Here is a 20,262-nt window from a genome sequence, read left to right as displayed (position 1 = left end):
AATAAAAAACATGTTAAATTGTAATAAAACATGTTAACTAAAAAACATGTTAAATTGTAATAAAACATGTTAAATAAAAATCATGTTAAATTGTAATAAAACATCTTAAATAAAAATCGTGTTAAATTGTAATAAAACATGTAAAATAAAAACATGTTAAATTGTAATAAAACATGTTAAATAAAAAACATGTTAAATTGTAATAAAACAGGTTAACTAAAAAACATGTTAAATTGTAATAAAACATGTTAAATAAAAATCATGTTAAAATGTAATAAAACATGTTAAATAAAAAATATTTTAAATTGCAATAAAACATGTTAAATAAAAAACATTTTAAATTGTAATAAAACATGTTAAATAAAAAACATGTTCAATTGTAATAAAACATGTTAAATAAAAAAACATGTTAATTGTAATAAAACATGTTAAATGAAAACATGTTAATTTTAATAAAACATGTTAAATAAAAATCTAGTTAAATTTTAATAAAACGTGTTAAATAAAATCATGTTAAATTGTAATAAAACATGTTAAATAAAAATCATGTTAAAATGTAATAAAACATGTTAAATAAAAACATTTTAAATTGCAATAAAACATGTTAAATAAAAAACATGTTAAATTGTAATAAAACATGTTAAATAAAAAACACGTTCAATTGTAATAAAACATGTTAAATAAAAAAACATGTTAATTGTAATAAAACATGTTAAATGAAAACATGTTAATTGTAATAAAACATGTTAAATAAAAATCATGTTAAATTGTCATAAAATATGTTAAATAAAAACATGTTAATTGTAATAAAACATGTTAAATAAAAATCTAGTTGAATTGTAATAAAACATGTTAACTAAAAACAGGTTAAATTGTAATAAAACACGTTAAATAAAAAACATGTTAAATTGTAGTAAAACATGTTAAATAAAAACATGTTAAATTGTAGTAAAACATGTTAAATAAAAATCTAGTTAAATTTTAATAAAACATGTTAAATAAAATCATGTTAAATTGTAATAAAACATGTTAAATAAAAACATGTTAATTGTAATAAAACATGTTAACTAAAAACATGTTAAATTGTAATAAAACACGTTAAATAAAAAACATGTTAAATTGTAATAAAACATGTTAACTAAAAAACATGTTAAATTGTAATAAAACATGTTAACTAAAAAACATGTTAAATTGTAATAAAACATGTTAAATAAAAATCATGTTAAATTGTAATAAAACATCTTAAATAAAAATCGTGTTAAATTGTAATAAAACATGTTAAATAAAAATCATGTTAAAATGTAATAAAACATGTTAAATAAAAAACATTTTAAATTGCAATAAAACATGTTAAATAAAAAACATTTTAAATTGTAATAAAACATGTTAAATAAAAAACATGTTCAATTGTAATAAAACATGTTAAATAAAAAAACATGTTGTAATAAAACATGTTAAATGAAAACATGTTAATTGTAATAAAACATGTTAAATAAAAATCTAGTTAAATTTTAATAAAACGTGTTAACTAAAAAACATGTTAAATTGTAATAAAACATGTTAAATAAAAACATGTTAATTGTAATAAAACATGTTAAATAAAAATCTAGTTAAATTGTAATAAAACATGTTAACTAAAAACATGTTAAATTGTAATAAAACACGTTAAATAAAAAACATCTTAAATTGTAATAAAACATGTTAACTAAAAAACATGTTAAATTGTAATAAAACATGTTAACTTAAAAAACATGTTAAATTGTAATAAAACATGTTAACTAAAAAACATGTTAAATTGTAATAAAACAAGCTAAATAAAAAACTTGCTAAATTGTAATAAAAACAGGTTGAATTGTAATAAATATAATGATAAAATAGTAAAAAATAATGTTGATATAACTATAATGAATGACATCACACCTTGTTCTTCTCGATGATGTTGGCGAACTCTCCCGTCCAGACGAAGCAGCGCTGCGGCGTGATGAGCAGGAAACAGTCGCCGCTGTTCAAGGACGACGCTCTGGGCTCTACCAGCCTGGTCTGCACGTGTCGGCGACCTGCACAAGTAAACATGACTTTCTAGAGCGAGGGTGTCTAAAGTAAACATGACTTCTAGAGCGAGGGTGTCTAAAGTAAACATGACTTCTAGAGCGAGGGTGTCCAAAGTAAACATGACTTCTAGAGCGAGGGTGTCTAAAGTAGTCTAAAAAAAATAGGCTAAATAGGCTAAACAAGTTAGCATGCTAACAGTTAGCATTTGTCACGTACCAAATAAAATTACTCTGAGGTGTTTGGCTGCAAAATAGGCTAAAAAAGTTAGCATGCTAACAGTTAGCATGTGTCACCTACCAAATAAAATGACTTTGGAGGTGTTTGGCTGCAAAATAGGCTAAAAAAGTTAGCATGCTAACAGTTAGCATGTGTCACCTACCAAATAAAATGACTCTGGAGGTGTTTGGCTGCAAAATAGGCTAAAAAAGTTAGCATGCTAACAGTTAGCATTTGTCACGTACCAAATAAAATTACTTTGGAGGTGTTTGGCTGCAAAATAGGCTAAAAAAGTTAGCATGCTAACAGTTAGCATGTGTCACCTACCAAATAAAATGACTCTGGAGGTGTTTGGATGCAAAATAGGCTAAAAAGGTTAGCATGCTAACAGTTAGCATGTGTCACCTACCAAATAAAATGACTCTGGAGGTGTTTGGCTGCAAAATAGGCTAAAAAAGTTAGCATGCTAACAGTTAGCATGTGTCACCTACCAAATAAAATGACTCTGGAGGTGTTTGGATGCAAAATAGGCTAAAAAAGTTAGCATGCTAACAGTTAGCATTTTTCACGTACCAAATAAAATTACTCTGAGGTGTTTGGCTGCAAAATAGGCTAAAAAAGTTAGCATGCTAACAGTTAGCATGTGCCAAGTGATGTGACTCTGAAGGTATGCGTACAAAATGATTGACAAGCACTCCTTGTAAATGTGATATTAGCATATTGAACGCTGACCTTTGACCTGCAGCAGCATGAGTTTCCTGTAGGGCAGGGCACTGTTGTTGGACGTGTCCTCACACACCTGGACGCTGCGCAGGTGCACGCTGCTCACCTTCTCCTGGCTGCGCAGACCCGCCAACGCCGCCTCACACAGACTCTCTGCAGGACACAACACAAGGAGAGTCACACGCGCACACACACACACCTGTGGCACACATAATACATACACACCTGTGGCACACATCACACACACACACACACACACACACACACACACACACACACACACACACACCTGTGGCGCACACATCATACACACACACACACACACACACACACACACACACCTGTGACAGAGATCACACACACACACCTGTGGCAGAGATCATACACACACACACACACACACATACACACACCTGTGGCACAGATCACACACACACACACACACACACACACACACACACACACACACACACACACACACACACACACACACACACACACACACACACACACACCTGTGGCAGAGATCACACATACACACCTGTGGCAGAGATCATACACACACACACACACACACACACACACACACACACACACACACACACACACACACACACCTGTGACAGAGATCACACACACACACCTGTGGCAGAGATCATACACACACACACACACACACTTGTGACAGAGATCACACACACCCACCTGTGGCAGCGATCATACACACACACACACACACACACACACACACACACACACACACACACACACACCTGTGGCACAGATCACACACACACACCCACCTGTGGCAGCGATCATACACACACACACACACACACACACACACACACACACACACACACACACACACACCTGTGGCACAGATCACACACACATACACACACACACACACACACACACACCTGTGGCAGAGATCATACACACACACACACACACACACACACACACACACACACACACACACACACACCTGTGACAGAGCTCACACACACACACACACCTGTGGCAGAGATCATGCACACACACACACACACACACACACACACACACACACACACACACACACACACACATCTGTGGCACAGATCACACACACACACACACCTGTGGCATAGATCATACACACATACACACACCTGTGGCAGAGATCACACACACACACACACACACACACACCTGTGACAGAGATCATACACACACACACACACACACACACACACACACACACACACACACACACACACACACACACACCTGTGACAGAGATCACACACACACACCTGTGGCAGAGATCATACACACACACACACACACACACACACACACACACTTGTGACAGAGATCACACACACCCACCTGTGGCAGCGATCATACACACACACACACACACACACACACACACACACACACACACACACACACCTGTGGCACAGATCACACACACACACCCACCTGTGGCAGCGATCATACACACACACACACACACACACACACACACACACACACACACACACACACACACACACACACACACCTGTGGCACAGATCACACACACACATACACACACACACACACACACACACACCTGTGGCAGAGATCATACACACACACACACACACACACACACACACACACACACACCTGTGACAGAGCTCACACACACACACACACCTGTGGCAGAGATCATGCACACACACACACACACACACACACACACACACACACACACACACACACACACACACACACACACACACACACACATCTGTGGCACAGATCACACACACACACACACACACACACACCTGTGGCATAGATCATACACACATACACACACACACACCTGTGGCAGAGATCACACACACACACACACACACACACACACACACACACACACACACTTGTGACTTGTGACAGAGATCACACACACCCACCTGTGGCAGCGATCATACACACACACACACACACACACACACACACACACACACACACACACCTGTGGCACAGATCACACACACACACCCACCTGTGGCAGCGATCATACACACACACACACACACACACACACACACACACACACACACACACACACACACACACACACACACACCTGTGGCACAGATCACACACACACATACACACACACACACACACACACACACCTGTGGCAGAGATCATACACACACACACACACACACACACACACACACACACACACACACACACACACACACCTGTGACAGAGCTCACACACACACACACACCTGTGGCAGAGATCATGCACACACACACACACACACACACACACACACACACATCTGTGGCACAGATCACACACACACACACACACACCTGTGGCATAGATCATACACACATACACACACACACACCTGTGGCAGAGATCACACACACACACACACACACACCTGTGACAGAGATCATACACACACACACACACACATACACACACCTGTGGCACAGATCACACACACACCCCTGTGGCAGAGATCATACACACACACACACACACACACACACACACACACACACACACACACACCTGTGGCACAGATCATACACACATACACACCTGTACAGTATGTTCACAGTATGATATGGAGATGACTTACAGTAAGTACAGTATGATATGGAGATGACTTACAGTAAGTACAGTATGATATGGAGAGGACTTACAGTAAGTACAGTATGCTGACCTTTCATGGTGCTGCCCTCCATCAGGCCCAGGTTGAGGTTCTGCTCCACATACTGCAGTCTGATGTCCTCCCTGGAGGCCAACATCTTCACCGGGTTCTTGGACGCAGGAACATTGCGTGTGGGCCGCACCGCTCGCTTGTGCCGCACCATGCTGGACACCAACCTGATGGGAACACATCACAGGTACAGTCCCTACATGTCCCAGGTACAGTCCCTACATGTCCCAGGTACAGTCAACATGTCACAGGTACAGTCCCTACATCACAGGTACAGTAAACATGTCACAGGTACAGTCCCTACATGTCACAGGTACAGTAAACATGTCACAGGTACAGTCCCTACATGTCACAGGTACAGTCCCTACATGTCACAGGTACAGTAAACATGTCACAGGTACAGTCCCTACATGTCACAGGTACAGTCCCTACATGTCACAGGTACAGTCCCTACATCACAGGTACAGTAAACATGTCACAGGTACAGTCCCTACATGTCACAGGTACAGTAAACATGTCCCAGGTACAGTAAACATGTCACAGGTACAGTCCCTACATGTCACAGGTACAGTCCCTACATGTCACAGGTACAGTAAACATGTCACAGGTACAGTCCCTACATGTCACAGGTACAGTAAACATGTCCCAGGTACAGTAAACATGTCACAGGTACAGTAAACATGTCCCAGGTACAGTCCCTACATGTCACAGGTACAGTCCCTACATGTCACAGGTACAGTCCCTACATGTCACAGGTACAGTAAACATGTCACAGGTACAGTCCCTACATGTCACAGGTACAGTAAACATGTCCCAGGTACAGTAAACATGTCACAGGTACAGTAAACATGTCCCAGGTACAGTCCCTACATGTCACAGGTACAGTAAACATGTCACAGGTACAGTCCCTACATGTCACAGGTACAGTAAACATGTCACAGGTACAGTCCCTACATGTCACAGGTACAGTCCCTACATGTCACAGGTACAGTAAACATGTCACAGGTACAGTAAACATGTCCCAGGTACAGTAAACATGTAACAGGTACAGTAAACATGTCCCAGGTACAGTAAACATGTCCCAGGTACAGTAAACATGTCCCAGGTACAGTAAACATGTCACAGGTACAGTAAACATGTCCCAGGTACAGTCCCTACATGTCACAGGTACAGTCCCTACATGTCACAGGTACAGTAAACATGTCACAGGTACAGTCCTTACATCACAGGTACAGTCAACATGTCCCAGGTACAGTCCCTACATGTCCCAGGTACAGTAAACATGTCCCAGGTACAGTCCCTACATGTCCCAGGTACAGTAAACATGTCCCAGGTACAGTAGTGTATCTGCAGGGTGGAGGTCTTACTCTGGGGTCTGAGGACCAAAGATGGCGTCAAAGTCCTCCAGCGGCGCCACCTTGCTGCCGGCGGGAGGAACTTGGTCAACTCGGGGGAAGAACTTGGAAAAGATCTCATCCTCCAGCTGCATCACTTCCTTCACCTTCTCCTGCGTTGCCATGACGCCCGCCTCGGTGACTGTTGCTGCTGCACCAAATATATTTCATACTGGAGATTCATGTATATTTACTGTATTATATCATTTTATACATCACTTCCTGATGATATCTAATTACTTCCTGCTAATATCTGTTTACTTCCTGCTGATATCTGTTTACTTCCTGCTAATATCTGTTTACTTCCTGCTAATATCTGTTTACTTCCTGCTAATATCTAATTACTTCCTGCTAATATCTAATTACTTCCTGCTAATATCTGTTTACTTCCTGTTAATATCTAATTACTTCCTGCTTATATCGAATTACATCCTGCTAATATCTGCTTACTTCCTGCTAATATCTAATTACTTCCTGCTAATATCTGTTTACTTCCTGTTAATATCTAATTACTTCCTGCTTATATCGAATTACTTCCTGCTAATATCTGCTTACTTCCTGCTAATATCTGCATACTTCCTGCTAATATCTAATTACTTCCTGCTAATATCTGCTTACTTCCTGCTAATATCTGCTTACTTCCTGCTAATATCTGCTTACTTCCTGCTAATATCTAATTACTTCCTGCTAATATCTGCTCACTTCCTGCTAATATCTAATTACTTCCTGATAATATCCAATTACTTCCTGCTAATATCTAATTACTTCCTGCTAAGATCTGTTTACTTCCTGCTAATATCTAATTACTTCCTGCTAATATCTGTTTACTTCCTGCTAATATCTGCTTACTTCCTGCTAATATCTGCTTACTTCCTGCTAATATCTGCTTACTTCCTGCTAATATCTGCTTACTTCCTGCTAATATCTGTTTACTTCCTGTTAATATCTAATTACTTCCTGCTTATATCGAATTACATCCTGCTAATATCTAATTACTTCCTGCTAATATCTGCTTACTTCCTGCTAATATCTGCTTACTTCCTGCTAATATCTGCATACTTCCTGCTAATATCTAATTACTTCCTGCTAATATCGGCTTACTTCCTGTTAATATCTAATTACTTCCTGCTAATATCTGCTTACTTCCTGCTAATATCTAATTACTTCCTGCTAATATCTGCTTACTTCCTGCTAATATCTGTTTACTTCCTGCTGATATCTGTTTACTTCCTGCTAATATCTAATTACTTCCTGCTAATATCTGCTTACTTCCTGCTAATATCTGTTTACTTCCTGTTAATATCTAATTACTTCCTGCTAATATCTGCTTACTTCCTGCTAATATCTAATTACTTCCTGCTAATATCTGCTTAATTCCTGCTAATATCTGCTTACTTCCTGCTAATATCTAATTACTTCCTGCTAATATCTGCTTACTTCCTGCTAATATCTAATTACTTCCTGCTAATATCTAATTACTTCCTGCTAATATCCGCTTACTTCCTGCTAATATCTAATTACTTCCTGCTAATATCTGCTTACTTCCTGCTAATATCTGTTTACTTCCTGTTAATATCTAATTACTTCCTGCTAATATCTGCTTACTTCCTGCTAATATCTGTTTACTTCCTGCTGATATCTGTTTACTTCCTGCTAATATCTAATTACTTCCTGCTAATATCTAATTACTTCCTGCTAATATCTGCTTACTTCCTGCTAATATCTGCTTACTTCCTGTTAATATCTAATTACTTCCTGCTAATATCTGCTTACTTCCTGTTAATATCTAATTACTTCCTGCTAATATCTGCTTACTTCCTGCTAATACCTGTTTACTTCCTGCTAATATCTAATTACTTCCTGCTAATATCTGCTTACTTCCTGCTAATATCTAATTACTTCCTGCTAATATCTGCTTACTTCCTGCTAATATCTAATTACTTCCTGCTAATATCTAATTACTTCCTGCTAATATCTGCTTACTTCCTGCTAATATCTACTTACTTCCTGCTAATATCTGCTTACTTCCGTAGAGTACTAAGTAGTAATATTAGTACTAAGTAGTAATATTAGAGGGACAAAAGTAACCTTTACTGTTGATCTTTTCAAGGAAATTCTCCAACTTCTCCAACTTCTTGTCTGACTCCACCTTCATGTCAGCTATCAGGAGCATCTCTGCTGCGACATCAACAACACTAGTCAAGTCACACCAGAGTACTAGTCAAGGGACTAAAGTACTAATATGTTTGTTTAAAGTCAAAGTGACTACAGTACTAGTCAAGTGACACCAGAGTACTAGTCAAGGGACTAGAGTACTAATACATTTGTTAAAGTCAAAGTCACTACAGTACTAGTCAAGTGACACCAGAGTACTAGTCAAGGGACTAGAGTACTAATACATTTGTTAAAGTCAAAATGACTAGAGTACTAGTCAAGTCACAACAGAGTACTAGTCAAGGGACTAGAGTACTAATACATTTGTTAAAGTCAAAGTGACTACAGTACTAGTCAAGTCACACCAGAGTACTAGTCAAGAGACTAGAGTACTAATACATTTGTTAAGGTAAAGGTGACTACAGTCCTAGTCAAGTGACACCAAAGTACTAGTCAAGGGACTAGAGTACTAATACATTTGTTAAAGTCAAAGTGACTACAGTACTAGTCAAGTGACACCAGAGTACTAGTCAAGGGACTAGAGTACTAATACATTTGTTAAAGTCAAAGTGACTACAGTACTAGTCAAGTGACACCAGAGTACTAGTCAAGGGACTAGAGTACTAATATATTTGTTAAAGTCAAAGTGACTACAGTACTAGTCAAGTCACAACAGCGTACTAGTCAAGGGACTAGAGTACTAATACATTTGTTACGGTAAAAGTGACTACAGTACTAGTCAAGTAACACCAGAGTACTAGTCAAGGGACTAGGGTACTAATACATTTGTTAAAGTCAAATTGACTACAGTACTAGTCAAGTCACAACAGAGTACTAGTCAAGGGACTAGAGTACTAATACATTTGTTAAGGTAAAAGTGACTACAGTACTAGTCAAGTAACACCAGAGTACTAGTCAAGGGACTAGAGTACTAATACATTTGTTAAAGTCAAAGTGACTGCAGTACTAGTCAAGTAACACCAGAGTACTAGTCAAGGGACTAGGGTACTAATACATTTGTTAAAGTCAAAGTGACTACAGTACTAGTCAAGTGACACCAGAGTGCTAGTCAAGGGACTAGAGTACTAATACATTTGTTAAAGTCAAAGTGACTGCAGTACTAGTCAAGTGACACCAGAGTACTAGTAAAGGGACTAGAGTACTAATATGTTTGTTTAAAGTCAAAGTGACTACAGTACTAGTCAAGGGACTAGAGTACTAATACATTTGTTAAAGTCAAAGTGACTACAGTACTAGTCAAGTGACACCAGAGTACTAGTCAAGGGACTAGAGTACTAATACATTTGTTAAAGTCAAGGTGACTAGAGTACTAGTCAAGTCACAACAGAGTACTAGTCAAGGGACTAGAGTACTAATACATTTGTTAAGGTAAAAGTGACTGCAGTACTAGTCAAGTGACACCAAAGTACTAGTCAAGGGACTAGAGTATTAATGCATTTTTTAAGGTAAAAGTGAATACAGTACTAGTCAAGTGACACCAAAGTACTAGTCAAGGGACTAAAGTACTAATACATTTTAGAGTAAACGTGACTGCAGTACTAGTCAAGTGACACCAGCATACTAGTAAAGTAACTAAACTACTAATACAATGATTGGAGTACTAGTTAAGTGACTAAAGACACCTAGTTAAGTGACTATATCAGTTGACTAGAGTACTAGTAAAGTGACTATAGAGTACTAGTAAGGTGATGAGAGTATTAGTAAAGTGACTATAGAGTACTAGTAAAGTGACTATAGAGTACTAGTAAAGTGTCAAGGGACTAAAGTAGGAATACATGTGTTAGAGTACTAGTTAGTAGTCAGACCTTCCTGAGGTTTGGAGATGGCGTTGCTGCTGCTCTTGACTTTAGTGTGCAGGACAGACGGAGAGATCATCCCTGACAAGCAGAATAGATGTAGAAGTAAGCATGTTGACTAAAGGAGAATAGATGTAGAAGTAACCATGTTGACTAAAGGAGAATAGATGTAGAAGTAAGCATGTTGACTAAAGGAGAATAGATGTAGAAGTAACCATGTTGACTCAAGGAGAATAGATGTAGAAGTAACCATGTTGACTCAAGGAGAATAGATGTAGAAGTAACCATGTTGACTAAAGTAGAATAGATGTAGAAGTAACCATGTTGACTAAAGGAGAATAGATGTAGAAGTAACCATGTTGACTAAAGGAGAATAGATGTAGAAGTAAGCATGTTGACTAAAGGAGAATAGATGTAGAAGTAACCATGTTGACTAAAGGAGAATAGATGTAGAAGTAACCATGTTGACTAAAGGAGAATAGATGTAGAAGTAACCATGTTGACTAAAGGAGAATAGATGTAGAAGTAACCATGTTGACTAAAGGAGAATAGATGTAGAAGTAACCATGTTGACTAAAGGAGAATAGATGTAGAAGTAAGCATGTTGACTAAAGGAGAATAGATGTAGAAGTAACCATGTTGACTAAAGGAGAATAGATGTAGAAGTAAGCATGTTGACCAAAGGAGAATAGATGTAGAAGTAACCATGTTGACTAAAGGAGAATAGATGTAGAAGTAACCATGTTGACTAAAGGAGAATAGATGTAGAAGTAACCATGTTGACTAAAGGAGAATAGATGTAGAAGTAACCATGTTGACTAAAGGACAATAGATGTAGAAGTAACCATGTTGACTAAAGGAGAATAGATGTAGAAGTAACCATGTTGACTAAAGGAGAATAGATGTAGAAGTAACCATGTTGACTAAAGGAGAATAGATGTAGAAGTAAGCATGTTGACTAAAGGAGAATAGATGTAGAAGTAACCATGTTGACTAAAGGAGAATAGATGTAGAAGTAAGCATGTTGACTAAAGGAGAATATATGTAGAAGTAACCATGTTGACTAAAGGAGAATAGATGTAGAAGTAAGCATGTTGACTAAAGCCATTCCTCTTGTGTACCTCTGTTCTGCATGCGAGCAGACACGGTGAAGTGGTCAGAGTCGTTGGCAGCTCCTTGGCCTTTGGACCTCCATGCTTCTTCTTGAGCTTCCATCTGCTCCTTCCTCTCCTGGATGGATCTGTGAGTCTCCATGGCAACCTCTCTCATCTTCTGGAAAGCACCAACAACACACACTGGACTTGATGATGGATGATGCTTTTATTAGAAGGAAAGCATCATGAAGAACACAACACTTGGATGACAACGACGAAGGCTCGGACAGATGGCAGGATCTGCTCAACTTCCAGAGGAACTCTCTTTGAAGTGTTAAACGAACTCTCTTTGAAGTATTTCACAAACTCTCTTCCAACTATTTGGTAACCGAGGTCAAGTTAAAAAGCTCCTCGGTGGCAAGGCCCCGGGGGTGGATGAGATCCGCCCGGAGTTCCTTAAGGCTCTGGATGCTGTGGGGCTGTCTTGGTTGACAAGACTCTGCAGCATCGCGTGGACATCGGGGGCGGTACCTCTGGATTGGCAGACCGGGGTGGTGGTTCCTCTCTTTAAGAAGGGGAACCGGAGGGTGTGTTCTAACTATCGTGGGATCACACTCCTCAGCCTTCCCGGTAAGGTCTATTCAGGTGTACTGGAGAGGAGGCTACGCCGGATAGTCGAACCTCGGATTCAGGAGGAACAGTGTGGTTTTCGTCCTGGTCGTGGAACTGTGGACCAGCTCTATACTCTCGGCAGGGTCCTTGAGGGTGCATGGGAGTTTGCCCAACCAGTCTACATGTGTTTTGTGGACTTGGAGAAGGCATTCGACCGTGTCCCTCGGGAAGTCCTGTGGGGGATGCTCAGGGAGTATGGGGTATCGGACTGTCTGATTGTGGCAGTCCGCTCCCTGTATGCTCAGTGCCAGAGCTTGGTCCGCATTGCCGGTAGTAAGTCGGACACGTTTCCAGTGAGGGTTGGACTCCGCCAAGGCTGCCCTTTGTCACCCATTCTGTTCATAACTTTTATGGACAGAATTCTAGGCGCAGTCAAGGCGTTGAGGGGATCCGGTTTGGTGGCTGCAGGATTGGGTCTCTGCTTTTTGCAGATGATGTGGTCCTGATGGCTTCTTCTGGCCAGGATCTTCAGCTCTCGCTGGATCGGTTCGCAGCCGAGTGTGAAGCGACTGGGATGAGAATCAGCACCTCCAAGTCCGAGTCCATGGTTCTCGCCCGGAAAAGGGTGGAGTGCCATCTCCGGGTTGGGGAGGAGATCTTGCCCCAAGTGGAGGAGTTCAAGTACCTCGGAGTCTTGTTCACGAGTGAGGGAAGAGTGGATCGTGAGATCGACAGGCGGATCGGTGCGGCGTCTTCAGTAATGCGGACGCTGTATCGATCCGTTGTGGTGAAGAAGGAGCTGAGCCGGAAGGCAAAGCTCTCAATTTACCGGTCGATCTACGTTCCCGTCCTCACCTATGGTCATGAGCTTTGGGTTATGACCGAAAGGACAAGATCACGGGTACAAGCGGCCGAAATGAGTTTCCTCCGCCGGGTGGCGGGGCTCTCCCTTAGAGATAGGGTGAGAAGCTCTGCCATCCGGGAGGAGCTCAAAGTAAAGCCGCTGCTCCTCCACATCGAGAGGAGCCAGATGAGGTGGTTCGGGCATCTGGTCAGGATGCCACCCGAACGCCTCCCCCGGGAGGTGTTTAGGGCACGTCCGACCGGTAGGAGGCCGCGGGGAAGACCCAGGACACGTTGGGAAGACTATGTCTCCCGGCTGGCCTGGGAACGCCTCGGGGTCCCACAGGAAGAGCTGGATGAAGTGGCTGGGGAGAGGGAAGTCTGGGCTTCCCTGCTTAGGCTGCTGCCCCCGCGACCCGACCTCGGATAAGCGGAAGTAGATGGATGGATGGAGGTCAACGCTATTTACGACCCGCTGCCCTCTTGAAGTCGCTGTGGTCAAGAGACGGGAGGGGTTATCCATTGTCCTCCAACACCTGCCCCAGCTGGATCCAGGAAGAGCCCAGCCCGAGACATTTGGTCTTCAATGAGACCGAAAACAATGACTGTTTTACATACTTCCCATTCCTGCTGTGACATGTGTTGGTGCGTGAACATTGAACATCTGAATAAAAGAGGAGACGAAAACCTTCTTCGTCAGAGCGTGGTGCAGGACTGTACAGAGAGTGCAGTGGCCATGTCTCTCCTCAATATTGAGTCCAAATTGAATTCTGTCTCTGTTTGATTCCTTGCCTTTTGTCTTGTTTAATAGATGTCCTCAGTGTTTGAACGTGACATGCAGGAAATGTGACTAACTAACATTTATTAACATTCCTGGGCTGACCAGCCATTCACAATCCATTTTTGGTTCAAACCGGTTCTTGCAATGTGTGTATATATATATATATATATATATATATATATATATATATATATATATATATATATATATATATATATATATAGAGAGAGAGAGAACGGCCTACGGATCACGATTGAAGCCAACAAGCAAACCGTCAACTTCCTTGACGTCACTTTCAACCTGAGAAATAACAGCTACCAACCATTCACGAAACCCAACACAACACTCCAATACGTGCACCATGACAGCAACCACCCACCCACCACCACGAAAAGAATACCTACCGGAATCAATAAAAGGCTATCGATGCTGTCATCTAGCAAAGCTGAATTTGACCAAGCAACCCCCCCGTACCAAAAAGCCCTTGATGAAAGCGGATACAATTTCACCCTCACCTATGAACCCACGCCAGGAAACCAACCGAAAAAGAACAGAAAACGAAACGACATCATCTGGTACAACCCCCCATACAGCAAAAACGTCTCAACTAACATTGGACACAAATTCCTCAATCTGATTGACAAACACTTTCCCAAAGACAACACCCTAAGAAAAGTATTCAACGAGAACAACATTAAATTGAGCTACAGCTGCATGAACAATATACGACAAATCATCTCAAACCACAACAAAACAATTGCAAATGAGCCGTCGGCCCCCAGACAGAGCGACTCCAAAACCAACAAAGGATGTAACTGTCGAAAGAAACCTGATTGCCCTCTCAACGGGGGGTGCTTACAAACATCAGTTGTCTACCAATCTAAGGTAACACGCAAGGACATTAACACATCCGACACATATGTAGGATTAACCGAGGGAGAATTCAAAACCAGATGGAACAATCACGAGGCTTCTTTCAGGAACAAAAACCTGCGAAATACCACAGAACTCAGCAAACACATTTGGGACCTCAAAGACAATAATGTTGAATATTCAATAACATGGCAAATTCTTGCATCCAGCACACCTTACAATAGTGGTAATAAAAGATGCAACATTTCCACTTCCATTCCTTTGTCATATTTGAAAACAGCTCGTCTTTTCCATTTTATTCTCTTGATGCTCTGTCAGCAAGTATACTATGTGTGTTAACCTTGAGTTCTTTGGAATGTGTTTAGACTAGCATTTTGTTTTGGCTACAGAGATGGGACGAGAGAGAGGGTGATGGGATCGGGAAGACAGACCATTTTTGGGTGTGCGCGATAGAAGGTTCTAGGGTTAGACTGGTCTCAATCTAAAATGTATATTGTCAAAGCTTTGAGAATATATACAACAAAATACCTATTCTGTCTCTGGTGGTTTTTCAACTCAGCTTTAAGTGTCGGAAAGAACTTGGGAGCCAATTGTGACTTGAATTCCCTGGGAGGAACAACTGGTCCAAAACGCGACAAATTGGGGGCTCGTCCGGGATTTCAAATATGACAAAGAAATGGAAGAAGTACAACTTAAATTCGGATATATGTAAATATCTGCCTCCGACACATGCAAGAACAATATTAAGCCAATAAGCACTGACTTATTATTTGAAATAAAAACAGGAAACAGGAAGTGGAACATTTCGACATTCCTTCGGACTTCTTTTTTGTTCCAGTTGACACAGCAGAGAAGTGGAAGTAAACATTCTGCTTTAAGAATACTGTACTTCTACTTCATTTATTGGTACCTTCTCCTTCAAGCTCTGCTCCAGCTCCCACAGGTGAGCGTGGAGGTCGCCTACAGCCACGTCCAGCGCTCCCTGCTTCTTGCTGAGGCTCCTCCTCCACTCGTCCTCGCCGCTCTTCTTCAGCAGAGCCACCCTGAGACAAAGAAACAAGGAATTATTCTGACCAACATACACTATATTGCCAATCAGGTGTCCTAATCACTTGGCCTGGTGTATCAAATCAAGCACGTAGGCATGGAGACTGTTTCTACAAACATTTGCGAAAGAATGGGCCGCTTTCAGTGATTTCCAGCATGGAACTGTCACAGGATGCCACCTGTGCAACAAATCAAGTCCTGAAATGTCTTCGCTCCTAAATATTCCAAAGTCAACTTTATTATAAGAAAAGTGAAGAGTTTGGGAACAACAGCAACCAAGTGGTAGGCCAGGTAAAGTGACAGAGAGGTCAGCATGGTGCAAAGACTTTCTGCACAGTCACTTGCTACACAGCTCCAATTAGCCCACGTACAGTACGCAGAGAGCTTCACGGAACGGCTTTCCATGGCCGAGCAGCTGCATCTAAGCCATACATCACCAAGTCCAATGCAAAGCGTGGGATGCAGTGGTGTAAAGGACATCACCACTGGACTCTAGAGCCTTCTCTGGACTGCTGAATCACACTTTTCCATCTGATGGACCAGTCTAGGGTTTGGAGGTTGCCAGGAGAATGCTACATTTCAGACTGCATTGTGCCCAGTGTGACATTTGGTGGAGGAGGAATTATGGTGTGGGGTTGTTTTTCAGGAGTTAGTTCCAGTGAAAGGAACTTTGAATGCTCCAGGATAGCAAAACATTTTGGACAATTCCATGCTCCCAACCTTGTGGGAAGAGTTTGGAGCGGGGCCCCTTCCTCTTCCAACATGACTGCACAAAGCAAGGTCCATAAAGACATGGATGACAGAGTCTGGTGTGGATTAAGGCTGAAACGACGCGTCGACGTAGTCGACGTCATCGGTTACGTAAATACGTCGACGCCGTTTTTGTGCGTCGGCGCGTCGCATATTTACGTCATACTACTGTCATGGCGGAGCGCAAAGCAGACGATGCGAGCGAGGGGAAAAAAGCACGCCAAAAGTCGTCAAAAGTGTGGGAGTATTTCAATAAACGGCCTAATAATGTTGTTGTATGCACACTGTGTCGAGCGGAAATGGCCTATCATAGCAGCACAACGGCTATGAACGAACATTTGAAAAGAAAACCCCCGACAGCGTTCTTGCCATCACCATCAACAAGTCAATCGTCCGCGTGCGTATACGTTGTCATCATTACACAAAAACATGAATGTGTCATTTGTATCTGCGTTGTAAATTCATAAACTAAAACACCGTTTCGCTCTGAGAGGCGCGTTTGGCGTGCCTGTTCAGTGTTTACAAAGACGCGCTCCTCTTTAACGCTGTGGAGAGGAGGGGCCGGCGAGCGAGCGGCGAGGCGGGGCGCGCCGGGAGCGACGCCGCAAGAGACAGGGGACGACGAGCGAGCGAGGAAGAGGAGCTGAAAAGCGAGGAAAGAAAGAGAAAAGAGTTGGAAGAGAAAAGACTTTGTGTAAAATGAAAAGATTGTAAACCTGGCAAAGCCGTCTGGCGTTCAGTCTGTCGGTCCTGAAAGAACCCCACGGCACAAGACGTGTCACAAACGCTAACGTTAATTAGTTGTGCAAATACCTTTTACAACATTAACAGTTACATATACTATGTACAAACCAACAATTAACTTTCACTTTAATCATACTATCATTGTTGTGTTATTAAGCAAAATAAGCAATACTTTTACTTTTGTTGAAATGTTTACACTGTACACTTTTTTGTATTGGATGTTTAGCTTTATTTTTGCACATTTTAGCAAAATAAGCAATACTTTTACTTTTGTTGAAATGTTTACACTTGTTACAGAATATTTCCGTTTTGCACTTTTTTGTATTGGATGTTTATCTTTATTTTTGCACATTTTAAAGCAAAATAAGCAATACTTTTACTTTTGAAATGCTTATACTATTCCAGAATATTAAGATTTGCACTGGATGTTTACTTTTATATTTGCACATTAAAAAGCAAATAAGCTACTTTTAATTTTGTTAAATGTTAAAAGTTTTAAATGTTTACATTGTTACAGAATATTTTTGTCACGTTGTTGTCAATGTTGACTGAGTGGCCATACTTTTTTTTTTTTGTAAATAAAAGCCATGCCTTTTGAAAAAACTGGCCTACATTTATTTTTTCATCTTCATTTTAAATTAAAAAAAATCGGTAAAAGGAAAAATAATCTATAGATTAACCGATTAATCGAAAAAATAATCTATAGATTAATCGATAGAAAAATAATCGTTAGCTGCAGCCTTACACTCAGCTCTATTTGGAATAAATACACACTTACTTCTTTCCAGCCATGCATTTTTACAATGTGACTATTTCATCATTCCTGCACTTCCTGTGTGGACCACTGACTCACCTCTCCTTGACAGACAGGTGTGCGGCCGCCATCACCTCACGCATGTCGCCCGTCTCATGTGCGGCCGCCATCACCTCACGCACGTCGCCCTCGGACCGCGGCAGGCTGGCAGGGAGTTGGCGGTGGGCGGAGTGTGTGTCTGCCAGCGGGGGGTGGTAAACACCTTTGGGCCTGGCAGAAGTGGTCTGTGGCATCTCTGCAGCGCACACGCACACACACACACACACACACACACACACACACACACACACACACACACACACACACCAACTATGAAAAACACAACTTATTTATTATTAACAGTCTGGAATGGACTTATGTTGTCTTTAAATCAGAGGTGTCTTTGTTTTTCATCAAGTTAAGCAGTAAGTTGAATGATGCGGACACGTTTGTTACTGGATACTTTCCGATACGCTTCTGCCCTGGAGACTTTGCATGTGTAAGTAATGTGTAACTATAATTATTTGATACTAGTTTATATTGTCACCTTTTCTTGTTCAACGATTATTACCTATGTCTAGCTAGTGTGCTATTGTGTGCTTAGCTGTTGTGTAGCTGCTAGCTCACCGCAGTCTACAGTCTACCTTGTTTACTTCTCGTAAATGACTCGACTAAAATAGCAGAAGAACTTTACGGCGGAAAAGTTTTTTGGGTGACTCAGTAAGTGGAATGATGCGGACACGTTTGTTACTGGATACTTTCCGATACGCTTCTGCCCTGGAGACTTTGCATGTGTAAGTAATGTGTAACTATAATTATTTGTTACTTGTTTATATTGTCACCTTTTATTGTTCAACGATTATTACCTATGTCTAGCTTGTGTGCTATTGTGTGCTTAGCTGTTGTGTAGCTGCTCGTTAGCCTAGCATGTTTAACTCCTGTAAATTACTTTAGTACAATAGAAGAAATTGTGTGCTAATTGGAGGACATTTAGATGTTAGCTTTGCACAAATAAACATGCTGCAGGACTGCTTGTATCGCACATGATATCACACACAAGTAAACACGCTGCAGGCCTGCTTGTATCGCACATGATATCACACACAAGTAAACATGCTGCAGGACTGCCTGTATCGCACATGATATCACACAGAAGTAAACACGCTGCAGGACTGCTTGTATCGCACATGATATCACACACAAGTAAACACGCTGCAGGACTGCTTGTATCGCACATGATATCATACACAAGTGAATACGCTGCAGGACTGTTTGTATCTCACGTGATATCACACACACAAGTAAACACGCTGCAGGACTGCTTGTATCACACATGATATCACACAGAAGTAAACATGCTGCAGGACTGCTTGTATCGTAAATGATATCACACACAAATAAACACACTGCAGGACTGCCTGTATCGCACATGATATCACACACAAGCAAACACGCTGCAGGACTGCTTGTATCGCACATGATATCACACACAAGCAAACACGCCGCAGGACTGCTTGTATCGTACATGATATCACACAAGTAAACACGCTGCAGGACTGCTTGTATCACACATGATATCACACAGAAGTAAACATGCTGCAGGACTGCTTGTATCGTAAATGATATCACACACAAA

The 20,262-nt window shown here is 40.9% G+C and overlaps 1 protein-coding gene across 1 annotated transcript in view; it reads right to left on the bottom strand.

Annotated features, from left to right (window-relative positions):
- LOC133609171 (supervillin-like) overlaps positions 1-20,262 on the bottom strand; it is a 97,564-nt gene that overhangs the window by 48,089 nt on the left and 29,213 nt on the right. The window contains exons 13-21 of the mRNA XM_072913440.1: positions 18,687-18,882; positions 16,203-16,335; positions 12,211-12,361; positions 11,099-11,170; positions 9,207-9,296; positions 7,092-7,269; positions 5,728-5,891; positions 3,001-3,144; positions 1,921-2,057 (exon numbers count right to left, since the gene is read on the bottom strand). Of these exons, the coding sequence (XP_072769541.1) occupies positions 1,921-2,057; positions 3,001-3,144; positions 5,728-5,891; positions 7,092-7,269; positions 9,207-9,296; positions 11,099-11,170; positions 12,211-12,361; positions 16,203-16,335; positions 18,687-18,882 (1,265 nt within the window). The remainder of the gene's footprint in view (positions 1-1,920; positions 2,058-3,000; positions 3,145-5,727; positions 5,892-7,091; positions 7,270-9,206; positions 9,297-11,098; positions 11,171-12,210; positions 12,362-16,202; positions 16,336-18,686; positions 18,883-20,262) is intronic.

This window comes from Nerophis lumbriciformis, linkage group LG07 (assembly GCF_033978685.3).
Source record: "Nerophis lumbriciformis linkage group LG07, RoL_Nlum_v2.1, whole genome shotgun sequence".
NCBI classification, from domain to species: domain Eukaryota; kingdom Metazoa; phylum Chordata; class Actinopteri; order Syngnathiformes; family Syngnathidae; genus Nerophis; species Nerophis lumbriciformis.
Note: the sequence above shows the minus strand (reverse complement) of the source record. Positions and strands in the feature narration are given on the sequence as shown.